The sequence below is a fragment of the Adiantum capillus-veneris genome, chromosome 20 (genome assembly GCF_014529385.1).
Source record: "Adiantum capillus-veneris isolate H3 chromosome 20, ASM1452938v2, whole genome shotgun sequence".
Classification (NCBI taxonomy): domain Eukaryota; kingdom Viridiplantae; phylum Streptophyta; class Polypodiopsida; order Polypodiales; family Pteridaceae; genus Adiantum; species Adiantum capillus-veneris.
In genome coordinates, this window is record NC_140950.1 from 63,671,891 (window position 1) to 63,698,835 (window position 26,945).

The following is a 26,945-nucleotide window of genomic DNA, read 5'->3' on the forward strand; positions in this document are numbered from 1 at the left end:
ATGAAGGTATATAAAGTCACTACATGTCCAGGAGGATTCTTGCTTTGACTTGGACTTTTGCGTGGATCACCTTGTTAGGATTTAGACCCAAAAACCCTAACCCTAAATAATGTGTGAAAGGGCTCTCTTAGTCAATCCATGGTAACACGAGAAAGATGTTGAGGGTCTTTGCTAAGAGTGTTAAGATTGTGGAAACCTTTCGGAGGGTTTTTTCCTATCAAAGTCGACGATGTGGAAGCAGAGAGAGAGAGAGAGAGAGAGAGAGAGAGAGAGAGAGAGAGAGAGAGAGAGAGAGAGAGAGAGAGAGAGAGAGAGAGAGAGAGAGAGAGAGAGAGAGAGAACCTTGGCAATGAATAACTTATGCTTATACAATGGAGGCAATGGGTTGCATATATACCCACCTAAGTGCCCTACCGAGACTTTGACAAATAAGTAAAATAAATACCGAAAAGCCAAGATAAATAAGGTGATCACATTGAGCAGTTCACTTGAGATGCCATAACTTTAACACCCTCTCTGCAGCTCATAGTGGACATAAATAGTGAGACCAAGTCGATGAAGAAGCTACCATGGACACCCCAGCACGTGTACACTCCACTGGATACACCTCAGTTATGCATTCACCAAGCTAGATGCATGTGCCTTGAACTCCGACCCACGGGTTCAAACACCGGTAACTTGAACCTCCAAATTATTTATACGGAGCACTACTTGCCCCTCTTTGCTACTCACAAGCCTCTCTCTGGCTGAAGCTAGTGGCGACAACGACCAATTGATTAGAAATCTGGCATCTTGGCCACTGAGGTCACCACCACGTGTTCCATGCTGATCTCTTCTGTCAATTCTTATCACCGTTATCTCTGTCCAGCTTGCCTTTGCCTTTGTCCTATTGTGAGTTCTTGCTTTTGTCTTTGGCTTCAAACTCTCGAGCCAAGCAAAGCGTCGTGTCACATTTATAGCAACGGTTGTTGGATGTTACGGGTATTGAGGTAGCTAACTGAGGACTAGTATTGCCGTGTCTGTTAAGCTTGCCTTTGCTTTTGTCCTCTAGCGAACTCGTGCATTTGCTTTTGGCTTCACAATCTCGAGCCAAACAAATCGACAGCTTCCTTGAGAACTTCACCTGTACATAGGCTCCCAACTGAGAACTGGTTGATCCGCTTTCCATAGCCGTGTATTGGTGTTGGTTCTTTGAGTCGTTGGTTGTTGAGCAAGGGGGGGCCATCTTGAGGTACAAGACTTGGAACTAAATAGCTGTTTCCTTCTCGCACGCCAAAAGGCTCCAAAATTTCCCCAAGCCGCTCCAAAAATGTCGTTCAATAACCTTTCGTTGCCTTCATAGGCAGCTCACACACTTTCCAAAGCCAATGAAACAAACCCTCTTTTTGGCTCCATATTACCAAGGCAAAACTTCCTGCAACGTTTTAAAACACTGGCAACATCCAAGGCCGCGTGTAGGAAGGGAGGGAGTGGGGGTTTTAGCACCGTCGACATGGGGATACTGTGCCGTTGTAGCGTCTCAAAACATTGCCTACTGGAGAATGGGGGGTGTCGCTTCCACAAGTCGCCTCTCGAAACGCTGGCAGTAGTGCTGCTGTGCGGTCGTCGTCGATGCAAGCGATGGCGTTTTAAAACGCTGAGAGAGGGACAAGCTCAACGTGTGGCACAGGGGAGGCGGGGCACAAGGAGCGCTGACAGGCCAACGTTTTGAAACGCTCCACGGGGGTGGGGGTGGGGGTGGGGGGGTTTGTGTAACAAACTTGGACACCCCAAGTCAAGATTCGATCGCGACACAGCAGAGATTCACTTCAAAACACTTCACAAATTTAAGAGTTGACACGGCCTGGCGTAGTTCCGTGCCAAGAGAGATAGGCCCCAAAGACTGGCGCCTCTTTCGGTGTTTCTTTTATATTAATCTTTGAGCAAAAGTACAACTACCCGCGGGTGCTCGCTCTCAGACTCTGTGTCCAGGTGCTCTGAGAAGTGAGCCCCTTGGGTCACTTATAAAGGTTACAAGGGATGCTAAAAGCAGAGCCCCAAAAGCATTAAACTCAAAAGCAAGCTTCCCAAAAGCAACTTGCTAAAATTTGCCGGCAAAAGCAGTTAGCAAAAATTTCGGAAAACCGTACAGTCCGGCCACGTCAGTAGCCATCATGTTTTGCGGCAGTTTGTACAACCGTCAGTGTAAATCGTGGCTGTCTGTATAGCAGCCACGTCAGCAGATTCTTACGCTCAATTTTAAAGCCTAGTGTCCCTTTTTGGCCCCCCGGTAGTTGTCCATAAGTTGGAACAACTTTATAGTCATGCCATGTCATCAGTTTGTGATAGGGTGGAACAAAATGCCACAAGAAATCAAAGCGGCTTGTCTTCTCAACTCCTTGATGATGGCGATCTTCTCCCCCAAGGCTTTGATACCATGTCAAAGTCGATGATGTAGAAGCGTATAGACCAATGAGAGTAAGCACGAGAGAGAGAGAAGAAGAAGAAGAAGATTGCTTTAACGTCGTAGGAAACTATGCAGAGAGAGAGAGAGAGAGAGAGAGAGAGAGTCCTGAATCAACCGACCTTGGCAAGGAATAACTTATGCTTATACAATGGGGGCAACGGGTTGCATATATACCCACCTAAGTAAATTGCCCCACCCAAACTTTGACAAATAAGTAAAATAAATACTTAAAGCCAAAATAAATAATGGGATCAAATTGGGCAGTTCACTTGAGATGCCATAACTTCAACATTTCCTAGACAAGAGTCTCCTCCCACAACTCAAAGAATGAGAATGTTACGTTTGCTCACAATTTATCATACTACTAGTAGTTTTGTGCCTCAATGTTTAGGCTTAGCTCATGGTCATAATTACTGAGATTGATAGTTCGGATTAAGATTTTGAGTACCCGGATTTTGCTTGTGACATACATATAAAGTGATGTATGCTAAGTATGCTGATGGATGCCTACACAGTAATTACCTTGAAAGGAAATAGCTTCCCACTATAATAGATTGAAACTCCATTTACTTCTATTTACGCAAGTTCTCAGTAAAATTAAGAAGCTCTTCCTTTGGGTAAATTTTTTAAAGATGTTTTTTAAAGATGTTGTAACAGCCTCTATTTTGGTTTAAATACCATCTTTCTATCTGTGCCTTGTTTTTTTTGCCTTGGATGGCTCACCGTTCATACTGCTTTTGTTCTTCCTTTTCTCTGCCAATTCTATCCTGTCTAACACTAGTCTATTCTTTGTAAGCTGGAAGCAAATTTCTGGTTTATGTGTAATATTGCATTATTGCAGGGGGCTATGATCTGACAACTAGATTTTGGGCCTCACATCAGATGATGGTTTTTGACTTTGTAAGTAGTAATAAACGTGTGATTGTTGCTCCACAGCTTGAGGATGTGGAAGGATTGGATCAAGATGAGGAAGGTGTAGCTATACACTTAGCTGCGGCAGGGGCAATACAGCAGAAACTTGATAGTCTGGATGGGAGTTTTTTATTGGCATTAGATTGGATGATTAAAGAGGCGGAATCGGATCATGACGACCAGGTGCATGCATAATGCTACATTCATCTTATTTTGACAAGCTGCAATCGTGGCGATGCATGTTTTAAATTTGTGCGTGCATGAGTGTCTATCATTTGTTATTGGTGCATGCGTGCACCTACCTTACTAATGAGCGTTTTATCATGCTTTGTAATGCTAATGTTTGCTTCTCAGTTCGTGAAATGTATTGCAATAATCTGTGCAATCACAATTAGCTTCTAATTCTGTCTCACAGCGGAAGAATATTCTTGAGGTTATAAAAGAGACTGTGTTGGGTCAACTCAACGATAAATGCCCCCCACATGTGAGTGATATAGCCTGCATATTTTGATGCTTTTAACTGAAACTGATCAATGCTCTTTTAATCTAAAACCTGTCTGGTCTAATTTGCTACTATGGAACCCTTTTCTTAGGTCCAAGTAATAGGATTACTATGCCGCACACCAACAAAAGAAAAAAGAACCGAAATCTTGCGAAGGTCTGCTGGTGGTGGTGGGGTGTTTGACACAGAGAGTGGAGGGAAGCTAACAATCCCATTTTCAAACTTGGTCAACATATCTACTCAAGCTGATAATGTTTTAGCTGTGAGTCTGTAAAAACATTGCCTTTCTAATCATTCTGGGCTTTGAAGCTCTTGCTTTAATGGTCAATGTAGGCTAATTGCTGCACAATGTTTGCTCATGTTGCGTACACTGCACTTTATTGGACTATCCTGGAACTTGTACTTTGGAGTCCTAGTGACCTATCCATTCTACTGATGTATCTTCTTTTATAGTCTATGGAAGAGAAACCGAGAATCAAGGATAGAAGATTGCTGGCAAAATTGGTTATAATACGGGATGAGGCTCGCGGTATGCTAGGTGGTGGTTTGCTGGATGAGAGAAATGACAACCGAGGGTTCAAGACCCTACCTGGAAATGTGGTATAATGAAGGGCTCTAGTACTATTGATAATTACCTATGTATTTGCATCTCTCTCCTTTGGCATTAAATTTTAGTCAATCGACATGCAGGTCAAATTTCTATCAAGTATTGTCAGTGTGAGACCTGGGCCTGCCCTTCGTCAAAGAATTGCTGATGTAATGAACGGGAAGGCGGAGGGGCAAGATCCCCCGGAGGAAGATGAAGAAAGCTCTCATTTGAGGAGGCACACGTCTGCGAGCAAGCAAAAGGTCATCAAAGTTTCAAATGGGTGTGAACTTCTTATCTTCATCAATCTATATCATGTGTGTATTATACATTGTGCAGGTATCCTCTAAATCAGCCAAGAAAGAGGTGCCGGTACGACCAGGAATGTTTTTGGAGGCAGTTAGTAAGGTGCTTAATCTAACTAGTATGGGTTCACTTCAGCCATAGAAGCTGCACAATTTAGTGGCTATGTTATGATTTCCTCATCACAATTTGGAAAAGTTTCATGTTTTCCGTACTTTAATTGTAGACTTACATGGAGTGAAATAAGGATTTCCTCATCGCAATTTGGAAAAGTTTAATGTTTTCCGTACTTTAATTGTAGACTTACATGGAGTGAAATAAGGATTATTTACATTGAATCTAAACCTTGATCACCTATTGCATTCAGCCGTAATAAAAAGTCCTACCCCCTCAGTGATGTAGAATCTCTTATGCCTATGGAGATGCTCTGTTTTTTGGAAGGATTCTCCAATGGATGGAGCTTAGCTCCTATCTGTCAAACTTTCAGTCCTATTGATTCAACATCTGTGGGTTTGAATAGATTAGGACATCCTTATATATTCTAGACCAAAATGATTGTCTTGCATCAAGCCTTTTATCATTTGGATTTTGTTACATTATAACAGCCCCCGTCTATACCATGGAGGGAAACATCATAAGCTGCGGATGCATCCACTGTCTTATCTATCCCTTCCATTAATGCATGACCTTAGTGTTGTGAATGGGCTTTAGCATATGACCCTCCTCTTCTGAGATGATATGATGAGTCTTCACATGTTGTACATGAGTATAAATCAGTCCCTAATTTCATGGGTTGGCCTCTCTTCCTGAAAGGGCTTGGTGCAGGTACACGCACTTCGTTAGAGTTCTACTACACACTTGTAAAACCCCCCCTAGATGCCTAGCTAAAGCCTAAAAAGAACTCCTTTGTACTCTTTCATGAAAAAGGGATTTTCCAGTTTGCATTGGATTATCTCTTATGTGTGTTTTTAATTAATAATGCTATTTTACTCTTATCTACCCTAATCGATCAAGTGGTTTAGATCTACATGAGATTAGTATTTCCTAATGTGCACTTAATAGATGAATGCACCAATGCTTAGGAGGCTTGGGAATTTCTTGAAAATAACTTTGGTGCTAGAGCAAAGAAGAGTAAAGTAAGCTTGAAGAAACAATTGTATAAACTAACAATGGAGGAAGGAGAAAACATTGCTAGCCGTTTCAATAGGCTTAAAGGATTGTCACACAACTTGCATGCATCGAATCAAGTACCCGAAGTTGACAAACTTTGCAGTACTCTTAGGAACTCTAGCCAAAGAATATGATCACCTAGTCACGATATTGGCTTGAAGAAAAAGATTTAACACCATAGTTGCAAGCTGTAGTCAACACACTTCAGGAAGTAGAAAGGAGGCATAAAAATGAATCTCAATCCACTTCAAGGGGAGGGGTTTACCTGTCTTATATAAAACCAAATGCTTCACTAACCAAATGCTTCACTGGTGGAAAGCTTGGAAATCAAGCCAAAGAATGTTACAAGAACAACAAATGCACTCATTGTGAAAAATAAGGACATCCCCTTGTCAAGTGCTATTTCAAGTATCAACCAAGAAGTAGCAGCAGCAACAACAAGAAGAAGCAGCAAACAAAGTCTCAAACAAAGTAACAAGAAATGCCATTTCGGGAGGGCCAAAACGGAACAATGTTTCTCATTCGTTTCAATCACATTTTTCTTTTTGAACTCAAAATCATGTGCCCATTTGTTAGTGTGAAAACGTGTTGTGTTTTGTTTACGAGTATATTATTTTTTGAGCATGGTACCATTTTGTAGATAGCATGTAGTGCTTGCTCTCGGTTATGGTCATTGGTTTGAGGGGAGGTCTTATAAGTATTAAGTCATTATGGTAGCCACTTAGGCACCCATGAGTATTAGGCATCTAACATATGAGTTGCTCTTTTACATTGTCTCATAGTTTAAACCCCAAAAGGGAGGTTTGTTGTGAATGGGCTTTAGCCTATGACCTTCCTCTTCGCTTTATGTACATGAGTCTACACGTGAGTCCAAATGAGTCCCTTCATTCATGGGTCAAGCCCTATTCTTAGGAGGGCTTGGTGGATGTACATGCACTTCATTAGAGTTATATTACACACTTGTAATACACTTAGCTCAAGGCTGTAAAGCCAGCTCCTTTGTACTCTGTCATGAATAATGCATTTTCTAGTAACTAGTTTATGTTTGATTCTGTCTTTTTTGCACTCTTAATCATAAACGCTACTTTGCTCTATCGATCCTAATTAGTCAGTCACTACAACAGGGAATGCTTGAAAATGGCCTTTGGAACACCGGAATCGCGTTCCGGGATTAGGAGGGTGCATATGACCGGTTGGAATGGGCTGCCGTTTCAGTTAAACTGGAACAGGTAGAATGGGTGGAATGGATGGAACAATTGAACAGGTGGACGGACGGACAATTTCTGTTTAAGAGCCATGAACGGTCCATGTCTTAAAAACAGTTAAAACCTCTCCACTTTGTCAGTAGGGAGAGGTGCTCGTGCATGTGCATGTAAGCTTTGCGCATACCATGGGGAAGGAGGCCACGACAAAGTGAGGACACACTTTCTTTGCGTGGGGGGGGGGGGGGGGGAAGGAGCTTGAGGAAATCGACTTGTTATTCAAGTCTAAACCCTCCAAGCCCGTGCGCATAGCCAAAGACCCGAAGACCCTCATTTCCCCTCTTCCACTCTACCCAGTGGGACTTTATTCGGACCCGATACGTATATATTCATGAACGCGAGCACTCATCCGGCCCGACCCGTCGACAAAGGACTTTTGGGACCCAAAGAAAAAAGAGGTGGATATATTTGTTGCTCGATTCTTCTACCATGATCGCATCCTTTTGTTGTGGTTCGATAAGCTCTTTTCTCTCTTTATGGTTTTCTCCATTGTCTGCGCTCTAGTCTCTACCCTCTCTCAACTTTGATTCTAATTGCTTCTATATGTGATCAAAATAGGCTGGAGTATTGAAAGGTTGTGGTGCAGGGGATAGGAGAGTATGGCCCGAGCTATGTGCTTGTGTTTTCGGAAGCTCTCCAAGCCACTTTGCTTGATAGAGAGAAGGCGGTTATGGAGCATTCAACACTCAACATACGATGGCTTTGAGCAAAGCATGGAATTACTTTCTGACTTCATTGCAGACGGGGTAGAGAGACACGAGGAGGAGATCCATTCATGGACTCGTTGCATACTTGTGGAGAGGGATGTACTTTGTGCACTCTCATGGACCATGGTGCCACTGAGACTTGCAAGTCGGTTGATGTCCTCACTTCAGAGTGGATAGCAACCATAGAGACGATTCGATCGCAGAATGTGATGGCTTTTGTCATAGATGGGGAGGCATCAAACAGGGTAGAAAGAGTTATTGTAGAGAGCCTAACAAACTTGGACACCCCAAGTCAAGATTCTACCGCGACACAGCAGAGATTCACTTCAAAACAGTTCACAAGAGACGACACAGCCCGGCGTAGTTCCGTGCCAAGAGATATTCGCCCCCAAGACTTGCGCCCCTTTCGATATTTATTTTTATATTAATATGTGTGCAAAGTACAACGAACCCGCGGGTGCTTACTCTCAGTCTGTGTCCAGATGCTTTGAGAAGTGAGCCCCTAAGGCCACTTATAAAGATTACATAGGATTGCTAAAAGCAGAGCCTCAAAAACTCAAACTCAAAAGCAGTTAATTCCCAAAAGCAACTGGTCTTCAAAAATTGCCAAAAGCAGTCAGCGTAATTTGCGAAAAATTCCGTACGTTGCCACGTCAGCATGTCCGCGGGTTCTGCAAGAGATCCGTACGCTGCGACGTCAGCATGTCAGCGCGTTTTGCGGAGATCCGTACAGTCAGCCTGTCGACGCTTTTCTCGATGTCCATACACTGTTGCGCGTGTGCTTATGTCCGGGGGTCTACCACGTCACCAGTTTGTGACATACCGCCCTCTTGAAAGAATTGTAATCGTCCTCGATTATGCTTGCAAAATAGACAGAGGCCATAAATTGTCTTAGTAGACACTGACTGTTAGTACCGATGCACTAGACACGACACATCTAGCACTTATACAAAACGACAGTCACATCACAGGACATCACTTGACATCACAGGACATCACATTACAAATCACAAACAAATTCATTCCAAATCTCAGACCATGACCATCGGCAACGTATTTAATAATCGCATCTAGATCCATTCTGGACCTCATGGATGCCCGATTAACTAATCCTTATTGCAATCATGTCTATAAACAAACTCGTGAATCGGGGATCTGTAAGGTGCAGCAGAAGTGAATGTTGAACTTTGCTCAAGATGAGTGCTCCGAACTGTGCTCAAGGGTTCCTTTTATTTACGGAAGGGAGAGCCTTCCGTTCCTTTAATGAGAGAGTGCAAGCGATCACAAACAAAGTGGATAAACACTGTGAATGAAGGTGCTGAGACTGAGAGATAGAGAGATAAGAATACGACACCAGAATGTTGTCAAAATCCTCCTCCGAAGGCCCCACTCTCTATGGCGGGAGTGGTCTACTATTGATTGCACAAATCTCTACAATGCGATGGACTTGCCGACGATGTCGACGACGCCAAGACGGGCTGAAATCTGAAAACGCTAAGGGCTGAAATCTGCAAATCTTTATCTGCTGAATTCTGACTCTATGTCGGTGACGACGATGCAACGACGACGCGCTGAAAACGCAGATGCTGAAATCTGCGTTTTCCGGGCTAAAACTCCAAACTTCGATGGATCTAACCGTGCGGCGAGGATCTGCTGCGGGAAGGTGAGATCTGAACGGTTCGGGGGTTCTAATGCGGAATCTTGATGTTGAAAACTGAAAATGCTGATGCTATTCTGGGTCTTGTCGCAATGGAATTGCAAAACGCTGGGCTGCTATGCTGCTCAAAAAACGCTAGGGACTGATCTGGTACTTGATGCAAAAAAGCTGGTGATCCTGATGTCCTGCTGTGGCCAGAGTGGCCTGCAAACGCAATACACTAGGCTACTTGCTGCAACCTACCACCGGGGCTGATCGGCCATGCAAATGCCAGGTCGTCTTCATGCAAAAATGCTAGGCTGGGTCTGGGAGGTTGACTGCCCGGGGGGGGTCTTACTGAGAAGGTGCCTGTTGAACCTTGGTTCCTGCTCCCTCTTCTGCTAGATTATGCTAGCGCTAGGTTTTCTTATATAATTGGCTTGCTAAATTTCCCTACCCAGTTTCCCAACAAAAGTCACTAAAAATAATAAGTGAAAATTGACTAAAATAGAGAAAATTGGTCTATGCACTGTAAAAATGCTCCTGATGGGTTCTGATGGTAATCTAATGATCATGCTGTGTGCAACCAGAGGATATGCATCTACTCTAAGTGTCTGGACATGCACGGTTTGAAAACAGACTCACAAAAGTGCCAGATCACTTCCTAATCTAGGCTGACTGAACTGGACTGAACCCTTGTCATGAAGTAGCTTGTCCACGTACACATAGGGTTAGATGTGCACGTGATAGGATCTCTGTCAGAGACTATTGTCTCAGGCATGCCATGTGGTGTGAAAATCTGTGCAATAGACAGTCTCGCTAAATGATCCGGCTTGACTGTTTTCTTCACGGTAATGAAGTGAGCTTGCTTGCTAAATCTGTCGATGACAATCCAAATGCCATCATGCCCACTCTGTGTCTTCGGGAGATAAAAAATGAAATCCATTGCAGTACTTTCCCAGGGGCTGGTGGGAATGGGTAAAGGTTGTAACAATCCCTGTGCCTAATGCCTGTCAAACTTGACCTTCTGGCATACTAGACAACTGCGAACAAAGTCGTCCACATCTTCTTGAGTCTCGACCAAAAAAAGTAACACTCCACACCTTTCAAGCTGGTGTCAATGCCGCGGTGACCCGGAAAAGGTGGACAATGGCACTCAATCAAAACCTTTTCCCTAAATGGCTGTGTGACGCAGAACATCGTTTTCTTCATGAAGTGGCCATCCTGTATGGAATATTCTGCTACTACCTCCCCATGCTGTATTCAAGTGAATACATCGGAAAAATCTGGATCTCTGGCGTAGTGATCAACCATGTGCTCGAAGCTTCTATGATGAATCGCGGAAATAGCCAAGACTAGGGTCTTTCGAGACAATGCATCCACCAAGTTTTTCTGTCCTGCACATGGACAATCTGGAAGGGAAACTGTAACAAGATGTTAGCCCACCGCGTCTGCTTTTCCGAAAGCTGCTTCTGTGACAAGAAGTAGTGTAAACTTTGATGATCAATAAAGACCGTGAAATCGGCTGCGAGTAGGTAATGTCGCCCCTGAGTAAGAGCATGGATCACTGCCAATAGCTCTTTCTCATAAATCTGTGCTGTCAATTCTGGCCTTGAAAACAATCGTCTTTCATAGGCAATTACATGGCCTTCTTGCATTAAGACCACTCCCAGACTACGACCACATGCATCACAATATACTTCGAATGGCTTTTGCAAGTCTAGCAAAGTCGACACTGGTCCAGTAGTCAGTATTTCCTTAAGTGCCTGAAAGGCAGTCACCTCTATCGGTCCCCGTGAGAAAGGGACTCCTTTTTGAGTCAATAAGTGCAAAGGGGAAGCTACCTCTGCAAACTTCCGAATGAACCGCCGGTGCTATATGCAGGAAAAAGGATGCCTGGCTAGGGAGGAGGAAAAGGAGAGTACATGGTTGGCAAGAGAGGGAGATGGGGAGCAGGTGAGCACAAAGGAGGGTGCCATATGCAGTAGTCGCCAGAAGGTTGGCCTAGCGCAGCAGTAGAGCACGCCATCTGCAGCAGTCAGGCAGATGATGCGCTGCCAAGGGGTGGCAGTAGGGGGAGCTTGACAGGGAGCGGCTCCATGGCATTGGGGGGGTCGTCAGTTTGAGGGTAGGAAGATAGCACTGCCATAAGGGCGGCACTGCAGGGGAAGGGGGGGCCAACAAAGGAGAGAAGGGACCGTGACCAAGGAGAGCCCAGGGCCGCCATCTATAGCAGGGTAAGGAAGGCCGAGAGCAGCACAAATTAGGGAGGGGCCAGCCGCTACAGGGGGCCGGGGGATGCCAAAGGCAAGAGAGCAAGGAGGCGGCGGCTTTAGGAGCTCCTTAGAGCGCCGGATGGTGGGCTACGTTGAGGAAGGCCTGAGGATGTGAAGATGGCGGATGGCCAACGGATGGCGGGGTGCTATATGCAGATAATTGAGGCCGCCAGGGCTTGGGAAGGGGAGTTGGCAGGTAGAGTGCCATGCATATTGTCGCAAGCTGCATGAGGGTGCTGTAGAGCTGGGGAGCAGGTGAGCAAATGAGGGAGCCACCATCTGCAGTCGACCAAGGTATGATATGAAAGTCGCCATCTAAAGAGGCGACCAAGGTTGCGGTATCGAGAAGGCTACACTACAGTGGAGGGCCGCTAGTTGTGGGTGGGCTACCAGCCCGTCAGAACAAGGCCAACGAGGAGGCGGCGGCTTTAGGGGCTAGATCAGGAGCGCAAGGGAATGAACCGCCAAGGGCAGTAGCGGACTTGGGCTAAAAGGGTGCGAGGAGGAGAAGGCTTTGAAGTGCCTGGATAGGGGAGGAGGGAAGGTTTGAGAAGGGCAGAGTTTGCCCTTCAGTTTCACATCAAGTCAATTTTTCGGCCCATTTCATTTGTCAATGTCGCTTTCTTCGCCCGATAATTGACCTCGACGTTGTTCTTATGGTACCAAGGGACTCCAAGGAGGACATCACAACCTTCCAAGGGCATTATTTAAAAGTCCTTGTGCCCCAAATACCTCTGACAATGCAATCGAAGTTTGCCAATGACAGGTGTAATGGCTACGTCCCGTCCGGGTGCCGCTAGAACTGCGTCTGCTTGTGGTCCCATCTGATTGGGTGTAATCTCGAGCCGCGCCGCCAATTCAGGTGAAATGAAGTTGGCCTTGGCTCCACCATCAAAGAAAATCAGGGCTTCTTGATCTTTCACCTTACCCCAAGCTCGGCAAAGTTCTGTACTTTCATCAATCGTGCTTGGGTTAGTACCCATGCAATCTGGAACCAGTCCTGCTTTCATCTTGCCTTTTCTACCACGTTCCTCAGTTGCTCTCGAACTCTCTGGCCTGTCTTCATTCTGTTCTTGCTGTGCCTTTTTAGGGCACTTTGCAGAGACGTGCCCATGTTTCCCGCATCCAAAACACTTCCCCTCTTTGATGTAGTTGGCCCTCTCTCGAAGAGTGAGCCAGGGTGGTGAATCCTTGTCTTTCTTTTCTTGGGAACTTTTTCTTTTTCTACTTTCATTGTTAGAAGTCTGTTGGGTTCTCTGAGTCAAGATCTCATGAGTGGGGTAAGTCAGATTGCCCGAATGTATGGCAAAACCCTGTTTCGCATGACCCATCTGGCATCAATTCTTGAATAGAATGACTTTTGTTCCAAGCAATAGTCTTGGATCTCTGTAGGAAGTCCGCAACAAAACTACTCAATCTCTCCTTTAAACGAGACCTTAAATGAAGAGGTTGGTAGAAAAGAGCTCCAAAATCTTTGGCAATAAGCATCCAGAGAATCTCCCTTGGTCATCCGAAGATGATTCCAAGCAGTTCGTATATCTCGTTCATACTTCCGAGTCAGCCAAGAAGAAATTAAAAGCCTTTTGAATTTCAACCATTTAACTGGAGCTTCCTTTCTCGGTAGAAGGGTGGACCACCATGTTCGAGTATTTCCCTTGAAGAAAGATGTAGCCCTCCTAATCTTGGAGTGCTCTGAGTAATACCCTCCAAAGAAAGCTATGTCAAACTGTTGTATGAAGGCCAAAGCCCTCGGAACATCTCGGAATCCAGAAAATATTTAATTGACTGTCCACCTTCTTTTGTTTTCTTGCTCTTGTCTTCGAGAAAGTCATATTGGTTGGCTCTGTAGAAGTGCTTCTTTTCAAGAGTGCTTGTCCATGTCTTTTTGCGAATACAGGTTCCGCTTTTTTGCACTCGTTTGTCTTTTCGGCTTTCCTCCCTACCTGAGAGGAGAAGCAATGGCCACATGCCATCTCGAGTAAATCTTATCAATGGGGAAATTCTTCAGGTGATTCGCCAACCTCGGGTCCTTAGAGTACTTAGTCAATCCGTTCACACATATGCCAATCTGCAGTTGACGTTTATGCTCCTTTCTGGCAAACTTGTCCGAAATTTTTTTTGCCCCAGTCTTCATTCTTTTCTTCAGTTCTCGCGTCGGATTGTCAACTTTTCTTTGCCTTCCCATTGAGAGGTGTCATCTCTGTCAGATTCTTCACGAGAACCCATGTTCAATCTGGGATTCTTTAAGGCTTTATGCCTCTTATGGCTTTATGCTGTGTAAGACAGAGCGATGAAGATAGGAGCGCGCCCGATGCACGATGTATGAAGGGTGGGAGTGCCTATTACGTCCGGGGTCGGGACACGAACGTTCTTTCCCAAAAGCTGTGTGCGTTGCAAAAAAAGGATCGGAACCTCCGTAGAAGAAGAATCTTTTTGTGCTCTGATACCATTATAACAAACTTGGACACCCCAATGCAAGATTCTACCGCAACACAGCAGAGATTCACATCAAAACATTTCACAAAATTGACACGGCGCGGCATAGTTCCGTACCTAGACGCAAGGTAGGACCAATACGTACGTACGGATCCGTATCGTACATACGTATCGTACATAACGTACACTGTACGTACGGAACGTTCCGTACGTACGTCATTTTTTTTTATTAAAAAAATTTGGGGATTTGTCCACCCTTTTGTATTCGCTCGAGGCCTAGACGTTCATGCGTGCCCTAAATTTGCCTACCTTAGGCCTGAATCCCAAAACGCCTAAATTTTAAGAACTGGAGTACAGAGAAATTGTTACAGAGAGTGAGAAAAAGCTCTGCACAGGCTTACACAGGGAAGGTAAGTGCCTCTTTCCCTCTCTGGTGTGTGTTGCTCTCTAACCCACGCTTGTCTGAGCTCCACTCTCGCGTTTCCCTCCATCTCTCTCTCTCTCACACACACACTTTTTGTTCGCGTGATTCTTGCTCAATGCTCTTGAATCTTGCAATAGGAGCAAGAATGCCGAAGCCGACCAATCAAAGTGTAAAACATCAAATTGACAAATTCTATAGCTTTGTCTCTGAAAATGACAGTTATTTTTGTGGTTTCTATTCTTTTTTACCAATGCCACGTATTTTCCGTACATAAAAAATTTACCCATACGGGACTACGTACAGTACGTACTTCCACGTACCGTACAACACGTATGGTTCCACCTTGCCTAGAGGTATTGGCCCCAAAGACTGGCGTCCCTTTCGGTATTTCTTTTTGTATTAATCTGTGTTCAAAGTACAAGAGAGCGGGTAGGTGCTCTTAACTCAAAAGCTTTTTAACCCAAAAGCAATTGTCCCAAAAGCTGCCAGCAAATTCAGCGAGCGCAATTTATGGAAATCTTTACGGAATGCCACGTCAGCAAATTAGCATTTTCTGCGCCGCAAATTCCTGGTTGTGACATCAGCATGGACAGTCAACGCATATTCCGGTATCCGTACAGCTGCCACATGGACAGTCAGCCATACGGCACAGTTCTGGGGTTCCTTCAAGATGCCACGTCATCAATTTGTGACACAAGGGGGACTCACTCAGTAGAGCATGTGGATGGGTTTGCCGCACTTGGGACAAAGTGGAAGCCCTCATTGTTCTTTGATGGAGGAGCGAAGGCTTACTTCTTTTCACTTGAATTGGCGGCTCGACTTGGAATTACGCCCGACAGGTTGAGGCCACACGTAAAGGCAGTTCTACTGGCACCCGGATGGGATGTTTCCATTACACCAATCATTGGCAAACTTCGTTTGCAATCATAGTTACATGGGACGGCGGGTCGGGGATGGGGACGGGGACTTGACGGCAAAAGTCAGGAAATGGGGACGGGGGTCGGGACAACAAAAAAAACAAAAGAGTTTTTTTGGCATTTTTTGACCTACACACATGCCACACACATAGAGCATCACTTTGACCACAAATTTACATTAAATAGGCCAAAGAGCATGAGTCATATAGGTGCAAATGTGCTAATAAAACATCGATGGATACAAAATGAAAAGTGCATGCCACATGGGTTCAAAAAGGACAAGCCTCAAGGATAACAAAAGTACAAAGGGCTAGGTAAACTCTAGAGGAGTAGACTCTAGACTCTATACTCTAGAGTGATCAATGATCATCAAACTCTGGAAGTGCTCGCCAGCTGAATCTCCATATCGTCATCGTAGTCGAGGTCGTCAGCGACATATGAGGCCTCGCGAGGCTCGCATTGAGGCTCGAAGTCCTCCTCTAGCTCCTCCAAAAGTGTCTCGGCCATAGATGGATTCTCTTGTGCCATCTCCCACTCAGTGAAGGGATCTGCTTTGTGTGTGACGCTCTTGGCAAGCATGCGCAAGTTAGCGCTCACAAACACCAAATCATTGGCCCTCTGGACCCCAAGGCGACTCCTCGTCTTAGAGACAATGTGGCTATACACACTCCATAGTTGCTCCAAGCAACTAGTGGTACATGCTTGGCTAAGGACACGAACAACCAAGCGTTGCAAATGTGGGCCATCTCCTCCATAGTCCTCCCACCACAAAACCGAGCCAATCTTGCTGCGATCAACTTGTGCATCTACACATCCATAGGAGCCCTTCTTTTGCCTGTAGTTGAGTCGCTCGTCTCTAATCTTGCGCCTAATGTCATTGCTAGGCTCAAGGCACTTGAATGCAATCCGCCATCCTTTGCTCACCTCCTTGTCGGTCTCTTGACGCCTTCCTTGAAACTCCGGGTCAAGCACATAAGCTGCCGCATGAAGTGGAGAGTAGTATCCATTCCACCTCGACTCACACAAGCCATGAATCTCCGCATTTTGAATAGGGTCAGGCACAAGCTTCTCAAGGGTCTCTATCATCCGATCCATGGCTTCGTAGACTTTGCCGATGCATGGCTGCAAGCCATCCTCAACTCGAAGTAGGTGTAGAATAGGCTTGACCATGGCGTCAAGTGTCTTCACCTCCTCCCACCGAACGGCGTCGTCAGCCCATTCTCGGCATTTCAATCCTGTTGCTGATGTAGACTTCGACATGGCTTGGAACTCATCACTGAGAAAGAGGCCCCTTAAGGCTCCGCCACATGTAGACAAGTGGCCTAGCATAAGCCAATTGAATGCAAATCTTGTCTCTGAATATTTGAGCAAGGACAAGTGGCTCCTCTTTGAGAACTCATGGCGCACCTTTTGATGGTGGAGCACAAAGGAGACAATTTGAGAGGCGTCACCAATGGTGGGTGAAATCCATGACAAGCTCCCTATGTCCTTGAGGAGGTTTTTGAGGCAATGCACCATGCAAAATGTGACATGGATGCTGGGATACATGCCCTCAATGATAGCCCCGGCTGCCCTATTTGACGCCTCTCCATCTACAACCATACAAAGGACATTCTCCGGGCCGATGATCTCTATGGTGCTTGTCCACTCCACAGCAAGCATCTCCGCGGCCTTGCCACTGTCGGATGCATCATGTGACTCCACAAAGTACATCGCCCCCCGAGAGTAGGCCACCACTCCGTGGATGGACCGCTGCGGGTGTCGATGCATCCATCTACAAGGGGAGAGACGCCATTGGTCTCCCACAAATCCTTTGTTTCTTGGGCCGCTTGCTCTACGGCAAGCTTCTCTTTGTCAAGGAGGGTGGTGCGAAGCCTCTCCGATGAAGGTGGCACATAAGAAGAACCATATTCCCCTATTTTTGTAACCATGGTTTGAAAGTATTGAGACCTATCCACACAAAATAGAGCATGTTGTGGTAGTATATGTCACAAGGGAAATTCACCGCAAAGCATGGAAGGCAATGTGGTCGTGGGAGAAGAATTGGGCAACCGACCTATCCAGCTCTTCCTTCAATTTAGGATTCCAATTTTTGTTGAGGGTGCTTTGGCGATGCGCAATGGCAGCCCCCGGTGTAGATGCATTTCTCTTGAATGCTTGAGAGTTGGAGTCAAGGTTGGCTTGCCTTTGCTCTCGCGGTGTCGCCTAACAGAGAGGGATCAATGGCAACAAAATGGCCCCTCTTGGCCGCTTCCACGACCTCATACACCGCGAGCTTCTCAAGAGCTCCAAGCTCTTCTCGAGAGATACTCGAGGGCAAAACTTCACTTCGTGACCAGGTTCATGAAGAAGATGGGCTCGCACTTTGTTTGCACCACCCGTTCTCCTGTACGGGCATAGCTTGCACGTCCATGGTCTTGCACCACCACCTTTACCACGTGCTGTAGAGACGACTTCATCCCACCACGACCATGTTTGCACGGTGGGCCTCCTTCGAGAAGAGCCGGCTTGAGAAGTAGACCTAAGAGGAGAGCTTGTATGGAGAGAGAGAGAGTAGAGGAGAGCTTCAAAGTTGAGAGGGTAGAAGAGGGGGAGAGTGGGTAGAGACACTCAAGGGTCGTGCTTGAGCGCCCGAAGGTAGACCGTAGAGTCTAGACGATAGAGAGGAGAGGCTTGTTGTAACAGACTTGGACACTCCAAGTTAAGAATCTACCACGACAGCACCAAATAACCACTTCAAAACAGTTCACAATTCACAATTTATTCGACACTGGCTCGACGGAGTTCCGTACCTAGAGATATTGGCCCCAAAGATTGGCGCCCCTTTCGGTATTTCTTTTTGTATTAGTCTGAGTTCAAAGTACAAGAGTGCGGGCAGGCGCTCACATCCAGACTCTGCGTCCAGATGCTCTGAGTTGTGAGAGGCCTGATCACATATTTAAAGGTACAAGGGATGCCAAAAGCAGAGCCCCAAAAGCTGAAAGTCAAAAGCCTCTAAAAATAAAGCAGTTCCACTTTCTCCCTCAAGCTCTCTCTAGAGCTCTTGGATAAAGCAAAAGATGTTTCTCTCTCTCTCTCTCTCTCTCTCTCTCTCTCTCTCTCTCTCTCTCTCTCTCTCTCTCTCGCTTAATAAAATAAAGCAAAGAGGCTTTCCCTCTCTCTCAATTGCGTTGGAAAAAGAAAAGCCAAAAAGCTAAGCCCAAAACTGCCCAAAAGCTGATATGTCACAGCTGTTGATTTCGGCAATATGCACTGCAAAACGCGGGGGTCCGTACAGCTGCCACGTGTCAGGCAACGTCAACAAATTAGGGTTTCTGATTTTCTGCAGTTAGGATTAGGGTTTCCTGCAGAGTGGGCAGCCACGTCATCACTTTGTGACATACCCCCCTCTTGAAAGCATTGTAATCGCCCTCGATTACGCCTGCAAAATAGACAGAGGCCATAAACTGTCTTAGCAGACTTAATCAGGCATTAGTGAGGTCTGGAATGGATCTAGATGCGATTACTAAATACGTTGCCGATGGTCATGGTATGAGATTTGGAATGAATTTTTCTATGATTTGTCATGTGATGTCTTGTGATGTCGAGTGATGTCCTGTGATGTGACCGTCGATTTTTGCAAGTGCTAGATGTGCCGTGTCTAGTGCGTTGATACTAACAGTCAATGTCTTTAAGTTTTATATCGAGTACAATGATTCTGCCCTTCTCTGTAATCAATGTCGCTTTCCTCGCCCGATAGTCGACCACGATGTTGCTCGTGTGGTACCAAGGAATTCCCAAGAGAACATCACAACCTTCCAAAGGAATTATGTAAAAGTCCTCATGCCCCGAATACCCCTTACAATGCAACCGAAGTTTGCCAATGACAGATGTAACGGCTGCGTCCTTGCCGGGTGCCGCTAGAACAGCCTCCGCAAGTGGTCCTATCCGATCGGGAGTGATCTCGAGCCGCGCTGCCAATTTCGGTGAAATTAAGTTGGCCTTGGCTCCTCCATCAAAGAAGATCAGGGCTTCTTGATCTTTCACTTTGCCCCAAGCTCGGCAAAGTTCTCTACTCTCGTCCACCGTGTTGGGATCGATACCCACGCAATCTGGAACCAGTCCTGTTTTCAATTTTCCTTTTCTTCCACGTTCCTCAGTTGCTCTCGAACTCTCAAGCCTCTCGTCATCCTTGTCGTTCTGTTCTTTTTGTGCCTTTTTAGGGCACTTCGCGGAGATATGTCCAGTTTCCCCCCATCCAAAGCACTTCCCTTGCCTGATGTAGCGAGCCCGCTCCTGAGGAGTAAGCTTGGGTCGTGCATCTTTCTTTTTTGGGTTGCTCTTTCTCTTTCTACTTTCATTTGTCGAAGTCTGTTCAGCTCTTTGTGTCATGATCTCATCGGTGGGGTAGGTCAAACTCTTTGAGTGAATGGCAAAACCCCGTTTCGTATGACTCATCAACTCCTCAATGGAAGCTGACTTTTGTTCCAAGCAGTGATCTCGGATCTCTGTAGGTAGACCCAAGGTAAACCGCTCAATCTGTTCCTTGAACGAGATCTTCTTAAATGAAGAGGCGAGTAGAAAAGAGCTCCAAATCTCTCGCAATAAGCGTCCACTGTATCCTTCTTGGTCATCCGAAGATGGTTCCAAGCAGTTCGTATATCACGTTCATACTCTCGAGTCAGCCAAGAAGAAATAAAAAGCCTCTTGAATTTCAGCTATTGAACTAGGGCAGGCTTGTTTAATAGAAGCGTGGACCACCAAGTTCGAGCATTCCCCTTGAAGTAAGAGGCAACTCTCCGAATCTTAGAGTGCTCTGAGTAACGCCCTCCCGCGAAAGCGATGTCAAACTGTTGTACAAAAGACAAAGCCTTCGAAGCATCTCTATAACCAGAAAACGTGTCAAATTTAATTGACTGTCCACCTTCCTTAAACTCTCGGACTTTCTTGCTTTTGTCTTCCAGAAAGTCATACTGGTTGGCTTTGTAAAAATTCTTCTTCTTTGCATAAAAGTTGCTGTCGTCAGAGTCTGAACTGTCTATAGACGAGTCCTTTGTAGAACTGTCACTCATGAGCGAGATTTAGACTTCTTTGCCTTTTTCTTGCCCTTTCCATAAGGGTTGCTTTTTGCTTCGCTTTTTGCCTTTTCGGTCTTCTTCGCTCGAGTTAGATGAGCTAGAAGAACTGTTAGAAGAAGAAGAAGAAGAACTGGGTACACCTTCAAATCGAACACGCTTCTTTTGCTTTCTTGATTTTTTGAAAAGTAGATTGACGACCCAAATAACCTGGGAAGTCAGTGCCTTTCTGTTGCTTTTTGTCGTGCTTTTTAGCTTTTTTTTGCGCGTCAAAAAGCTGAGCAATTCGTGCATCAACCACCTCTTCTAATTCCTTCTCTGTATACTTCTTGGGAGTAGGAGGTTTCTTGAGAGTGGGTTTTCGAGGTGGTTTTGTGGTTTTCTGCCATTGCGTGTGCACCTCTTCAAAAGAAGTCTTGCTCATATATTTAACCAATTTTGGGTTCTTTGCAAAATTAAGCATCGTCTTTGTTGTGTCGCCGATCAATCATTGACGCTCCATCTCTCGACGCTCCGCCTGAGTAGGCCGAGGCGGGCCTTACTCCTTGCCTGAATCTTCGTTGTGATCCCTTCCCGCATCTTTGGATGCAGAGGGAGTCGGCTAATCTCTTCCTGAAGCTATAGGTGCCGCGGAAAGAAATTGGGATCGGATTTCCCGTAGAAGAGAAATCGGCCGTGCTCTGATACCACTGTAACAGACTTGGACACTCCAAGTCGAGAATCTACCGCGACAGCACAAGTAACCACTTCAAAATAGTTCACAGTTCACAATTGATTCGACACTGGCCCGGGCGGAGTTCCTTGCCTAGAGATATTGGCCCCAAAGACTGGCGCCCCTTTCGGTATTTCTTTTTTGTATTAATATGTGCTCAAAGTACAAGAGTGCGGGCAGGCGCTCACACTCATACTCTCCGTCCAGATGCTCTGAGTTGTGAGAGGCGTGCTCACATATTTAAAGATTACAAGGGATGCCAAAAGCAGAGCCCAAAAGATGTTAAACTCAAAAGCTTTGATAAATAAAGCAGAGGCTCTTTCTTTCTCTCTCTTAAGCTTTTATAAAATAAAGCAAAAAGCTTCTCTCTAAACTTATGCTTTAATAAAATAAAGCAAGTTTAGCTCTCTCTCTTGCTGCCTTGCGTGGAATAAAGCATCGCCCAAAAACTGCTGTACAGCGCTGCCACGTCAGCAGTACGGTCCTCCGCAATCTGCGCCGCAAATTGCGTTGCGTCCGTACAGCCTGCCATGTGGCACTGCCTCTGCAATTTCCGGGGCTGGCAGCCACGTCAGCATTTTCTTCCGGCTTGTGCACACTGCAAGGTGTGTGTGTACACACGGGCAGCCACATCATCACTTTGTGACAGGTCACAGGGTTCCTTTTGGACGAGGGAGGCTGTTTATGATACCATTCAGAATCAGACAATGGTTGGGCCAACTACTTTATATGGATATCAGACAGTTCGCAGAGTTAATTGAGAATCAGTTTAATAAGGCATGGGGGTGTCACCCACCTATGCCTCCCGTTCCTTGCCAACCCTCTTCCTTGCCGTCGCCCGCTTCTTGCAGCGCGCCCTTGCTTGACCAGGTTCTCCCGTGGTGCTTTCAACCATGTGTGCAGCAAGCCCTTTCACCCCATCCTCCCACCATCTGCTGCTCCCGCTGTGGTATCCCCACCTTTTCGTACAGCCTGCCCCATCCTCCCGCCATCTGCTGCTGACGGTGTGGTACCCTCTTGTCGCGCAACAGCAGACTGCCTCCCCCGCCTTTGCGTACACCCCCCCCCCCCCCCGCTTTACCTTCCTCTTCCACTAAACCCTCCTATATGTCCCTGCCCCTAATTTGCCGTTATTGGGTTTGGATGGTGCAGGGCTATCATTTTCTGCCCAGCTAGGCAGCCCCTAGCAGTTTCAAGCTGCTTGAAGCAAATTAGGTTCCTACCCCTGCCCGCCAAATCTGGCCTCTTCGTGTAACTCCTCACTGAATGTATTATCTGCATTATCGAGCTTACATTACGCACCAGTCGATCCTTATGGTTTTAAGGTTATACAGGGTCCCTGTGCATAATCCATGCATCCATAACAGACAATATGACAGGAATTTATTAGTGTAGTTCACTTCTCTAATGTGTGCGAGGTTGACCATAAAGATTGATAATATCTGGGTGCTCCCCACATGCATGACAAGCGAAATAGCTGAAGTCTCCTATGCTCATATACATGCTTGAGTTATCTGGTTCGCGGAAAAGGTCATACACATTGCACTTGCCTTACTTTCTGATGGCAAGATCTGAAGGGATCTTCTCGGGCTGATGTATCAAAGACAGCTACAAGCAGGAATATGCATCTCTCTCCTAAGCAGATTGCTTAAGGACCCAACGCCCACTATCATGTACCAGTCACCATAAACATTCCATTGACAATGTAGACTCTCTTTTCTTGTTTCAATTTGCCTTCTTGGTTTTGGTCTATAGGTAGCTTCTTGACCAACTCAGCTCAGTGTTTGCTTATCCCTTTTCTTGATATGGGATTGCAAGCACTGCTATATATTCGTTTGAGAAAAACCATTAAATTCTTTTTGTTCCTTCACTTAAGTTCTGTGGGAGGCAATCTGTGTATGCTGTATAATCTTACTAAGCTCTCCAGTTTCATAGGCAATTTCGTAATTTCTTACTTGGTTCAAATGACTTCATTGCAGGTTCTTAGTGGCATGTATGAAACAAATACTGCTGGAGTTGGAGTGCAACAGCTTGAATGGGTACGGGGGACTCTCATTTGGTTATGATACTCTGTGACTTGTACAAGAGGATGTCATGCTTTCCACTAAAACATGGTCTTTATGTGCAGATCCATCGTGAAACTCTGAAGATATTGGAGGAGATAGGATATTCATAAGGAGTCCTGAAATTAAATGGAAGCCCGCAAGTTGGCTTCTGCTTAATGTGTGGCTACCTTGTCACACATACACATATATAGTAGTCCTAACAGCTTGTTTCTTCTGAGTTTGGCCTTTCTTCCGCATAGGAGTCGAAGCATACCCTTCAGGTTTGGCACATCGTGACCTTCGTGATGCTCTGAAAGCATTGCTCATGTCCTGGTGTTGCTACATCAGTACTCGTGTCGGTCCTTTGTCTATTTCTATTTCTACCCTGTGCTGCAACTTGCCTGCTGTAAGTTGAGCGTGAAGGCGTCTCCGGACTGTAATGTCTTGTAGGTAGGAAGAGCTCATTGACAAAAGCTCAAATGAAGATGATGTTGAAAGACACCACATTGAATCAGTGCTGCACAACTGCACATTACTGCTATATATGTACATCTATCCAAGAAGACCAAATCTGTTTCAAGCTCTATGCTTTTCCAGTAGTGGTATTTGAAATGTCATTACCAAGGGCATGTCATTTGAACTTATACTACTGACTGAGAAGAAGAAGAAGAAGAAAAAGAAGAAGAGTATTTTTACGTTGTAGGAAACTATCCCAAGAGACCTTAAAGATCTATCCAATGAGAGAGAGAGAGAGAGAGAGAGAGAGAGAGAGAGATGAAATGAAATGTTATATGGCGTCTTCCAAAGGCCAAAATGACCCGTGAGACCAAGAGGTTACATCCATGTGTGACTAGTACAATGTCTAGGCAACAAAAAAAATAAAAATATGTGATGATACCTAGAGTGGGTGGTAGGTATATATGTAAGAATACCTTACATCCTCATCATTATCAGCATCAGCATCACTAAATACATCATTTCAAGACATATGGCCTAATGTGGTGTACAATGGAGAAAGTATACTATGGTGATAATCCCATGAACTTTCTCATGGGTCTTTGCACCAATATGGCCTTAATATAATGCTCCTCTTATCTCTGGCTCTCTCTTGTAAACCTTGCATTATCTCTCCCATGGGGGTCTACCTATTTATCAGCCAGTCTTTATCTTCAACTTGTGAGATGAGGTGCGAAGCTCCCCATTAACACACCTAATGCCATGAGATAGTTGGGTGTCCATATGGGATAAACCCATCATCTGTTGTGTGGAGATGATAAAAAGCCATCTATGTCCCCAACTCATGTGACAGAAACAGTCAAGTCCTTGCTTGACAAGTCCTAGTATCAAGCTGAATAAGATCTTCTCTGGTATTCTTGCTAATCTTTGAATGTTTGAGGGTGAGGGATGGTGCATCCAAGGGATATTGAAAAGTGGGCAGCTTGTCCATAGTAGTTCATGTAGCTCAAGCCAAGATTATATATATGCAAACCAACTTGGGGGGGGGGGGGGGGGGGGGGGGGGGGGGGGGGAGAGAGAGAGAGGAGGAGGAGGAGAAGAGTGTTTTAACATCGTAGGAAACTGTCCCAAGAGACCTTAAAGATCTATCCGACGAGGAGAGTTGAACACAAGACCTGTTATTCATGAGGGAAATGGCATAACCGATCTAGAGAGAGAGAGAGAGAGAGAGAGAGAGAGAGAGAGAGAGAGACAATAACCTTTTTTGACTCACTTGCGTGTGGCCTGCTCGTAACCATGCGAGCCACAATCCTCATGCATAGCTGCTCGCATAAATCTCACTCTAAGCCTATTCTCAACCTACCCTTGTAGGTAGCTCGTGTTGCAACAAACCGCTCCGAACCCTCCATGCATTCCTCTCCTGTAGAAGCCTTCCCACTCTTTTCATAATGTAGAGCATCGACACATTCACACATTCAAATCAAGGTAAAGCAGAGGACAATCTTCACAAAGCTAGGGTTGCCTCCTTTGCACGGTTCTGATGATCATCAGCTTAAACTTGTTGAGCCTCTTGGCTAGAAGTTTTGCAGTTGTGTGTTTGGCATGGTGTCATCCATTGGGTTGGAATTTGGGTTTCAAGGCGAATGTTGCCCCATGCAAACGTGTGTGCATTTGGGCCCAACGTCGTTCTGCGGCCACCACTCCTTGTGGCTTCTGTCTACCAGTCAATTGGTTATATTATTTTCTTTGTTTGATTGCTTCCAACATCAAGCTGTAGACCTTGCCAATTGAAAAATTTTCGGGCTCGATAATCTTGTAGAGTTCCACATAAGGTTTGCTAACACCGCATATCTTCTCTATGTTGTGCCAAAAAAGTAGGTGATTTTACAAGAGATATCTTTTGGCAGCGGCTTGATCAACTTAGATACTTTGAGAGCCATCCCTCCCATCTTTGATCAATGATTATCTTTGCCAATGCTACTTTGACACCCAAAAGACGGGCAAAAATATAGTATGAAATGGTGTAGTTGCAAAGCTAGTTCATAGAAGAGTTGGAGGGCTTTGTTTGGTGACTTGGCCCAAAATAGAGCATGGGTGAATTGGTGCTCTTGGATGAACTTCACCATGTGGTTGGCGTTTAGTTTATGAATGGCATTTTTTCAATGCCTTTCAAGAGTAGGTTTAGTGTATGCATCGTATACAGTACCCACAGAATTCCATGGTACTTCTTTTGGATGGCTAGACAAGCACCCTTGTAGTTGAAAGTGTTTGTCGGTCATAATTGTTGTCACATTTTAGGGTTCCCCTAGTCAAACTCATGGTTCGCTCATACACTTTTGTCAAGAAAATCAATGTCTTCTTTTTTAAAGAGGTGTCAATGGTTTCCAAAAGCATTGAGCCCTCGGGGCATATTACCATTACGTGATCAAGAGCTTTTTTTGGTAGCTAGTCCACCCATCCAACACTACAGTATAGCCAAACATTGGGACAAAATCAAGCACTATTCGATTGAGTATTGCCTCCATAGTGCCCCTTGATCTTGTCCTCGCAAATATTTTTTGCACCTTTTGTTGTATTTAGGTAAGACTTTTTTGCAGTAGACATTAATGCATCCCTAAAAAGTGGATTCCTAAAATAAATTTGAATGAACTTGCGGCCATGAAAGCCTCAATCCACTTTAGGTGCAATGTTTGTGTGGTGGTGGGCATACTCCCTATGCTTGGGCTTACAACCATTGATCCTCTGACACCTTGAAAAAATAACCAGCAATTGTTTCATGTTGGGGTACTTGCATTGTTGCTTTCATTTTTCTTGAGAACCTCTGTCAAGGCTTGGTTAGATGGTCCACATTTGTATCTATCCCAACGTTGCGTTTTTTAGGAAGCAAGCCTTTCTCTTTGCACATCTTTATGCGAGCTTCAAAGGCAACCTAAATGCTTGTAAGTGTTGTTGGATAGTTCGACATAGTTATGTGGACACTATAAAATTTCTCCTTGATGTGAGTTACATTGCCTTTGAAGAGATGGTTGCAAGTCAAGCATTGGAGCTTGGAAAGAGTTTTGCCATGCACAAGTAGCCGCACATAAGTCACTCTTTTCCTT

At 45.3% G+C, this 26,945-nt stretch overlaps 1 protein-coding gene across 1 annotated transcript in view; it reads left to right on the forward strand.

Moving 5' to 3' along the window:
* Positions 1–23,987, forward strand: part of LOC147432615 (protein PEP-RELATED DEVELOPMENT ARRESTED 1, chloroplastic-like) — a 66,800-nt gene extending 42,813 nt beyond the window's left edge. The window contains exons 2-9 of the mRNA XM_086492485.1: positions 3,383–3,541; positions 3,774–3,842; positions 3,952–4,122; positions 4,314–4,460; positions 4,551–4,709; positions 4,786–4,854; positions 23,323–23,382; positions 23,472–23,987. Of these exons, the coding sequence (XP_086348611.1) occupies positions 3,383–3,541; positions 3,774–3,842; positions 3,952–4,122; positions 4,314–4,460; positions 4,551–4,709; positions 4,786–4,854; positions 23,323–23,382; positions 23,472–23,519 (882 nt within the window). The 3' untranslated portion in view covers positions 23,520–23,987. The remainder of the gene's footprint in view (positions 1–3,382; positions 3,542–3,773; positions 3,843–3,951; positions 4,123–4,313; positions 4,461–4,550; positions 4,710–4,785; positions 4,855–23,322; positions 23,383–23,471) is intronic.
* The last annotated feature ends 2,958 nt before the right edge of the window (positions 23,988–26,945 follow it).